Source organism: Salvelinus fontinalis, chromosome 6 (assembly GCF_029448725.1).
Source record: "Salvelinus fontinalis isolate EN_2023a chromosome 6, ASM2944872v1, whole genome shotgun sequence".
NCBI classification, from domain to species: domain Eukaryota; kingdom Metazoa; phylum Chordata; class Actinopteri; order Salmoniformes; family Salmonidae; genus Salvelinus; species Salvelinus fontinalis.
Genome location: NC_074670.1, coordinates 9,954,206 through 9,963,125, shown reverse-complemented (window position 1 = coordinate 9,963,125; position 8,920 = coordinate 9,954,206). Strand labels below are relative to the sequence as shown.

Here is an 8,920-nt window from a genome sequence, read left to right as displayed (position 1 = left end):
TCACACACACACACACGCACACACACACACACACACACACACACACACACACACACACACACACACACACACACACACACACACACAGTATACATTTAATTCACACATGTATAAAGATGACTGAATCATTTAGTCAATTAATCCCACAAAGGATGGAGTTACAAATGGCGATGTGACAAAAAAAACTCACACGCACGCGCGCACACACAAAGTTACAATTTCAGTGTGATCATTGTACAACATATCGAGCAAATTGTTAGCCACTCACGTGAGTCTGTGACAAACAACATTATTCAGACACAGCTCATCAGGATGTATGATGCCCTTAAAGTGGCAATCAGCAGTTGCTACACCATTTTTGGACTTACAGTGTAAATGAATGATATGCACCCATTGATTTTTGAAGAATTTATAAATGACTCATGAGCTTAGTTCAGCTGTTGTTCCCCATCAGAATCCAAAATATAAGCTTGTTTTACTCCAATGTTTGTAAACAAAGAAAATGTAAACAAACTATATAGCCTCAAGACATGGTTATCATTATCATGGATGATCAGTCCTTGCATCCATAGCTCTGTCTATGAATTAGAGAGTGGTTCGATTTCTCCAGCCCCATCCCTCAGCTTTTTACGGAACTGCTTTGTTATAGTTTTTACTGCTGATTTAATGGTCTCTCTCTCTCTCTCTCTCTCTCTCTCTCTCTCTCTCTCTCTCTCTCTCTCTCTCTCTCTCTCTCTCTCTCTCTCTCTCTCTCTCTCTCTCTCTCTCTCTCTCTCTCTCTCTCTCTCTCTCTCTCTCTCTCTCTCTCTCTCTCTCTCTCTCTCTCTCTCTCTCTCTCTCTCTCTCAGCAAAAAATAAGTAAATAATTGAAAATAAAAGTAACAAATAATTAAACAGCAGCAGGGAGATAACGATAGCAAGGCTATATACAGAGTCAATGTGAGGAGGTCCTGGATGGCAGGAAGCTTGGCCCCAGTGATGTACTGGGCCATATGCACTACACTCTGTAGTGCCTTGCGGTCAGAGGCCAAGGTGTTGCCATACCAGGCAGTGATGTAACCAGTCAGGATGCTCTTGATTTTGCAGCTGTAGAACCTTTTGAGGATCTGAGGACCCATGCCAAATATTTTCAGTCTCCTGAGGGGAAATAGGTTTTGTCGTGCCCTCTTCACGACTGTCTTAGTGTATTTGGACCATGATAGTTTGTTGGTGATGTGGACACCAAAGAACTTGAAGCTTTCAACCTGCTCCACTACAGCCCCGTCGATGAGTATGGGGGCGTGCTCGGTCCTCCTTTTCCTGTAGTCCACAATCATCTCCTTTGTCTTGATCACGTTGAGGGTGTAACGGCTGTCAATGTCGTTCTCCTCCTCAGACGAGGAGGAGCATGGATCGGACCAAGATGCGGAGTAGGAGGTATTCATGATTTTAATGGCAAACCAACAAACACTACAAATAAACAAAAACAACAAACGTGACTAACCTGCAACAGTCCTGTGTGGCCCAAACGCTAACACAGGAAACAAACACCCACAAAACACCAGTGAAACCCTGGCTGCCTTAGTATGACTCTCAATCAGAGACAAACGATACACACCTGTCTCTAATTGAGAATCATACCAGGCCGAACACAAAACCCAACATAGAAATACAAAACATAGACTGCCCACCCAACACTCACCCCCTGACCAATAAAGACATACAAAACAAGAGAAAACAGGTCAGGAACGTGACAGAGGGAGAGGTTGTTGTCCTGGCACCACACGTCCAGGTCTCTGACCTCCTCCCTATAGTCTCATCGTTGTTGGTGATCAGGCCTACCACTGTTGTGTCATCGGCAAACTTGATGATGGTGTTGGAGTCGTGCCTGGCCATACAGTCATGAGTGAACAGGGAGTACAGGAGGGGACTGAGCACGCACCCCTGAGGGGCCACTGTGTTGAGGATCAGCGTGGCGGATGTGTTGTTACCTACCCTTAGGTAACAACACAGTAAGAGATTAGACTACCTCTAATCTCTTACTTTTACCACCAAAGCAATTATGTTAACTCACAATTATATAGAGCTACATTTTACTATATGTTTAGTATCATAGTGTTTAGCATTGTGTTATATGTTCGCTATTTTGTTATGACATTGCGACAGTGGTTTTTATGCTGTAACAATGAAGTGTTTAGTAAATCAATCTCCCTTGCATGTGGTCCTGATTTAACAGGCCTGTCCTATGTGGGTCGGGTGAGAGCTGGATACGAGACGACCTTCACCTGTACCCCCAACTGCATCCCAGGATGCACCTACACCTGGCTGCTGAAGGGGCGCACTTTCAATGGGAGTGAGTTGACCTGGACCCCAGACGGTCTGGACCGCATTGTGGAGCTGCAGTGTACTGCGGTCAACACAGAGAGTGGGAGCTCAAAGAGCATAACCACAATCTTGGAGGTGAAAAGTAAGAGATTTCTTTGTTTTTAACTTACAATCATGCGTGCTTGTGGTCCCAGAAATGCATTCCACTATCCTGGTGTTGCAAGAGCTCTACCAACAGATCTACAGAAGCTCACACTACTGCAGCCACCACTGCAACCTGTATTACAGATTTCTAAATCTAGTGTCAACTCCTTCTATCCTGTGCGACACGCTGCGGTGCGAAGAAAATAAGAATACTTTATAGTCCATTGTCCTTACAGTCCGTCCACAGAAATGTGTCTTTTCTCTTTCAAGTGCTCTTGCTCTGCCCTGATTGAATATGCCTAAGATCCCTAACCCTAAACAACTCCAATCACACCTCTGGATCTCCTTTCTGTGTGTTCCAGGCTCAGTGTCCGTGAGGCCCAGCCCACAGCTCTCTCTCCCCGTCCTCAACCAGTCCTTCAGCCTGGACTGTGACGGCTCCTTCCCAGGCCTGCCAGTGATTTGGTACAAAGACGGCCAGGTTGTAGCTCCAGACGCCAGGATAAACCTGTTGGAACACAACACCTCCCTCCACTTCAACTCCCTGCTGCCCTCTGATGGTGGCTTCTATCAGTGCGAGGTGACCATGGCAAACATGGCTGAAAGCAAGGTCATAAGCTTGGGCTACCTGCTAAACTGTGAGTATAAGATGTAACGCCTACGCTTCATTTGAGAGAATCAGTGAATATTGGTGATGCTCTCCAATTTTCCTTTAAAAAAATGTAGAGGCAAAGCTATTTTGCTGACATTTTCTTCCTTTGCTGACCGTTGATCATTGGAGTGTTAGTATCAGTGGCCCTGGCACAGTGTTGCCTGGGAGGGAATACATCCTTACCTGCAAGGTGAACTGCACTGTCGACTGCTCCATCCGCTGGCCGTTGAGGGGGGGTATCCTCACTAGCACCTACCTCTCCGTGAACAGGAACATCCTGAAATGGATCCCGTCGGTACCTGGTACGGTCCAGAACTTCACCTGTGTGGTGAAGAACACAGCAGCTGGATGCTCTGCAGAGGCCTCCAAGACAGTGAAGGTCACAGGTAGTTACTCCTGTTTTATTGTATGATAAAATGAAGCTACACTGCAGAATCAATTCTTGCAATGGCAGTTTTGTGATTGTAGTTTGAGGGTTCTTTAGATTGTGAATAGATGACTCTCCAGACAAACCCTGGATGGAGACTGATTACTCTTTGGCAGATTTAATGATGAACTGACCACATTCATTCAGCCATGCATAAAGGTAGATAATCAATTACTATCATAATTCCAAAGAACTGATTCACCATATTGTAAAACTACACTATACTTCGACTTATATAATAATATCCCTCATAAAATATTCCTACACTATTATCACCAAGTTATCATGATACAAAATGTATTAACTCATGCTTAACCCCAGTTGTAGGTACTGTTAAATCTAAATATTTAAATCGAAATGCTTTGTTTTTTAACCTAGCTAGAATACCTGCATACTACATGGTAAAAATACTGTTTTAGACAGTTTCCATCATCTCCAAAATCCCAGACTGCATCATGTTATTGTTCCCTCATGCAGGACCCACAGTATCAGGATCTGAAACACTGAGGCTGAGTGGAGTTTTAGGACTGGTCCTCTGTGTGGGTCAGCTGTTCCTCCTGGATCCCTAGAGGCGGCGCTATAAGACTACAGATAATGGGAAGGACAGAGGAGAACATTGATTGAGACCAGGTTCACCTTCAGAATGAACAATAAAACAGGAACCAACGTTTGGAAATTCTTAATCCTGTCCAATAAGAATGCTAATTTCTCAGAATAAGAATATAAGAATGTAAGAATGTTTCCTATGTTGTGGCATAATGATAGTTGAGTCATTGGAAGTTTCCAGTGAATTATGTTTATCATTCACATGCAGTGGATAATGATGAGAAATTATCTATGTAATATTTCCTTATTTGCAATACGTACTGTATTATAATTATTTGTATTATTTCTGTACTTTGTTGCTGTTGAGATGACCTTGTAAAATATACTCCCAGATGAGTGTGGTAATACAGTTAAAGTCGGAAGTTTACACACATCTTAGCCAAATACATTTAAACTCAGTTTTCACAATTCCTGACATTTCATTCTAGTAACAATTCCCTGTCTTACTTAGGTCAGTTAGGATCACCACTTTATTTTAAGAATGTGAAATGTCAGAATAATAGTAGAGAGAATGATTTACTTCAGGTTTAATTTCTTTCATCACATTCCCAGTGGGTCAGAAGTCAAATTAGTATTTGTAGCATTGTCTTTAAATTGTTTAACTTGGGTCAAACGTTTTGGGTAGCCTTCCACAAGCTTCCCACAATAAGTTGGGTGAATCTTGGCCCATTCCTCCTGACAGAGCTGGTGCAACTGAGTCAGGTTTGTAGGCCTCCTTGCTTGCGCACACTTTTTCAGTTCTGCCCACAAAGGTTCTAAAGGATTGAGGTCAGGGCTTTGTGATGGCCACTCCAATACCTTGACTTTGTTGTCCTTAAGCCATTTTGCCACAACTTTGGAAGGACGCTTGGTGTCATTGTCCATTTGGAAGACCCATTTGCGACCAAGCTTTAACTTCCTGACTGATGTCTTGAGATGCTGCTTCAATATATGGCAGCATGTCAAGTCGTTTGTCTGTGACTAGTACATTTTAACCTACTAATAACCTATTTATTTATGGTTGAGTAACTTCCTTGTTGTGTAGTGCAAACTATTTTGTTTTTGCTGGTGTAAAGATCACGGGTCTCTCTCAACTCGGCACTTCATTACTTGAAGTTTACCAAAGTAACCCTATCTCTGGCTGGCCTGAGTTCCTCCTTCGTCCGCGGAGTGTCTCGTCCAAGCTGCTCCTTTTTGCTTTTCGCCTGGCTGTCAGTGGCAGCTCAACAATCCTCAACCCGTTCTCTCAATCGACCTCAACACCCAATCTACTCACACGCGCACACACAGACTCATACATACACGCTGTCCCTCTCTCCCCTTACCTTCGTTGGCCTCTATTTTTTACATTTGTCAGAGAAAATTACAATTTTCATGGTATTGCTTAGTGCACTGACTTTATTGAACTCTGGAGAAAACGAACATTGTTGCTGGGTGAGTGCATCTGACAATGTGCTCTCTCGCCCATTAGACATTTTGTTTGCAGGAACTTGTTCTTTTTCACTCGGTCCACTCGTCCATGTGCCGATGTATTTGTGGCATGATGTGAACAGTACGAATTTGTGTCACTACCAAAGTCTAAGGGTTTTAAATGACTGTTTTTTATTGTCTGGAAACTCACACACGCTTGCGGTAGGTCTCTTAAAAAAGAGAAGCCGTGCAAGGTTATTAAACCGAGGTGCCTAGTTATTCTTCTTTTGTTGATATTTGTTGATACCAGGTAACGTGCAACCTAACCCTGGCCCTGGTATGCAATGTCTCCAAACCCCCTCTGATTTTAAATCAAGGATCTGGTTTTGGTATTTTTCATTTAAATGTACGCAGCCTGTTGTCAAAAATTGATAGGGTTAGGATTTGGGCTAAATCAACTGATGCTGATGTAATTGTGTTTTCTGAAACCTGGCTCAGCAAGTCTGTTTTTGATAAGGATATTTGTATAAGTGGTTACAATGTTTATCGCACTGATCGAGTTAAGAAAGGTGTGGCTATATATGTAAAAACTAAATTCCCTGTAAGTGTGGCAAAGTCTGAAACTATTTGTAAACAGTTGGAATTTATTGCTTTGAATATTGAGGTTTCAAAGGGTCTCTCTATAACTGTGATTGGCTGTTATAGACCCCCCTCTGCTCTCGGTGATGCATTTTCTTCTTTGACGCACCTTATGTCTAAACGTCTTTACAGTGAAAGTATCTTGATTGGTGATCTCAACTGGTGTTGGTTAAAGCCAGTGTCTGATGATTTAAAAATGTTTTGTAATTCTATGAATCTTACCCATTTGATGAACTCACCCACTCACCCAAATCTTAAAAGCCCAGATAAATCTACCCTGATTGATTTGACATTGACAAATGTTCCACATAAATATTCTGCGGTTGGTGTTTTTTGTAATGATTTAAGTGACCATTGTGCTGTTGTTGCTGTTAGAAATACTAAGGTTCCTAAGACAAACCCACGTTTTATTCGTAAGAGAAATTTGAAGTGTTTTAATGAGCAGGTTTTCTTTCATGATTTGTTTTATTTTGATGGTGCAAGATTGAGTTTATCCCTGATGTGGAAACTGCCTGGAAATTCTTTCATTATGTTTTTTTCCAAATAGTAAACAAACATGCCCCATTCCGCAGGTTCAGGGTTAATCTACGGGATAATCCATGGTTTTCTTCTGAGCTGTCTTGTATTATTTACGACCGTAATCTAGCCTGGGCTAAAGCAAGGAAATCTTGTTCTGATGCTGATTGGCTTATTTTTAGGCAAACAAGTGTTCTTTTCTTCTCAGGAAGGCCAAGTCTGAATATTTTATGTCTGTTACCACTGATAACCTGAATGACCCTAGAAAGTTTTGGAATGCTATTAAGTCTATGTCTGGTAACAGTAATGTTAATGAATTACCGTCATGTGTTTTGAAGGACTCTTGCTGTATATGACAAAACTGAAATCCTGAATTGTTTCAATGAGCACGTTCCATCCTCTGGTAGGCTGTTTGATTCAGTGTCCTCTGTCTCTGTACAACCCTGTGTGGATGAACCAGTGAGAGCTGGTCAAACTTTTTGCTTTTTGCCATTCTCAGTGCAGGTGGTACATAAAGCCCTGAAATCCTTAGATCAGGTCCTGATCTTTTGGATCCCTGCTTTTTAAATCTGGCAGCTGATTTCATAGCTGAACCACTTACATATCTGTTCAATCTAACCATGGAATGTAATGAGATTCTGAAAATCTGGAAATCAGCATTTGTCCTACCACTTTTAAAAGGGGGAGATCCAACTCTTTTAAGTAATTATAGGCCAATCTCAAAGCTGTCACCCCTGGTGAAAATACTTGAAACCATTGTGAGTGAACAGCTAAAAGAGTTTTTATTTACTAACTCTATTTTATCAATATACCAATCGGGCTTCAGGAAGAAGCATAGCACAATTACAGCAGCCATGAAGGTTTTAAATGATATCACTGAAGCCCTTGACAAAAAACAGCACTGTGTCTCACTTTTTATTGATCTCTCTAAGGCTTTTGATACAGTTGATCATGCTATACTAAGGCAGAGATTGTCGAGTGTAGGTCTTTCAGAGCATGCAGTTGCATGGTTTGTTAACTATCTGTCTGATAGAACTCAGTGCACTCAATTTGATGGGCTTATGTCTGTTAAATTGTCTGTCTTTAATGGTGTGCCCCAAGGCTCTGTACTTGGTCCTCTCTTATTCACTATTTATATAAATGATTTAGACAAAAATGTCCAAAATGCGCAACTGAATTTTTATGCTGATGATACTGTTATTTACTGTTGTGCCTCGTCTCTTGCAAAAGCTTTCCAGAACTTGCAAACTGCTTTTTATTCTGTTCAACATACGTTGTGTCAATTGAAGCTTATCCTCAATACTGACAAAACTAAACTTATGGTGTTTTCTAAAGCAAGAAATAGACCTCTGAACCTTTCACCTATTACTACCTGTCAGGGCAAGGAGATTGAGGTTGTAACCTCATGTAAATATCTTGGAATTTTAATTGATGACGGCCTCTCTTTTAAATTGCATATTCAACAATTTACAAAAAAATTGAAGCTGAAATTGGGATTTTATTTTAGGAATAAGGCCTGTTATTCTTTTGAAGCCAGAAGGAGGCTAGTATCAGCTACATTTATGCCTTTACTAGACTATGGGGATATTTTATATATGAATGCTTCCGCTCGGTGTTTGAGATCAATTGACACCCTTTACCATGGCACTTTGAGATTTATTTTAAACTGCAAAACCTTTACGCACCACTGCACTTTGTATACCAGGGTTGGGTGGCCTTCTCTAGTCACTCGTAGGCTCAGGCACTGGTATACTTTTATTTACAAAGCCGTTTTGGGTTTACTACCTTTTTATTTGGGCATTTTTATTGTTCAGAAATGTGGTGGGTACTCTCTTCGTTCGCTGGACTTTATCCTGCTAACTGTTCCAAATGTCCAAACTGAATTTGATAAAAGGGCTTTTATGTACTCTGCGCCATCGTCTTGGAACGCCTTACAAAATACTTTTAAACTGGAAGAACTCGTCCCGATTGGTATTTTTAAATCACTGATGAATGATCTTGAGACTGATTCCCTGACGTGTCAATGTTTTTAATTTGCTGTTTTTGATTTTGTTATACTCTTGTGAATTCTATGGTTTTTACTAGATGACTTGTAGTTTTTCATGTTGTTTGTCTGTAATTTTTGTAATGACTTGATGCTGCCTATCTTGGCCAGGGCGCTCTTGAAAAATAGATTTTAAATCTCAAATAGCCCTTCCTGGTTAAATAAAGGTTAAATAAAATAAATAAAAAAATATTCACAA

General features: G+C 41.1%; 1 protein-coding gene across 1 annotated transcript; it reads left to right on the top strand.

Annotated features, from left to right (window-relative positions):
- Positions 1 to 2,130: 2,130 nt before the first annotated feature.
- LOC129856786 (carcinoembryonic antigen-related cell adhesion molecule 20-like) lies at positions 2,131 to 4,500 on the top strand. Its single transcript, XM_055924500.1, has 3 exons — positions 2,131 to 2,446; positions 2,811 to 3,486; positions 4,005 to 4,500. The coding sequence occupies exons 1-2, from the start codon at positions 2,131 to 2,133 to the stop codon at positions 3,101 to 3,103; spliced, it is 609 nt and encodes a 202-aa protein (XP_055780475.1). The 3' UTR covers positions 3,104 to 3,486; positions 4,005 to 4,500.
- The last annotated feature ends 4,420 nt before the right edge of the window (positions 4,501 to 8,920 follow it).

Coding starts and splice junctions, on each gene's coding strand:
- LOC129856786 (XM_055924500.1), top strand. CDS start 2,131: ATGACATTGCGACAGTGGTTTTTATGCTGTAACAATGAAGTGTTTAGT. Junction 2,447..2,810: donor CACAATCTTGGAGGTGAAAA/GTAAGAGATTTC, acceptor TGTGTGTTCCAG/GCTCAGTGTCCGTGAGGCCC.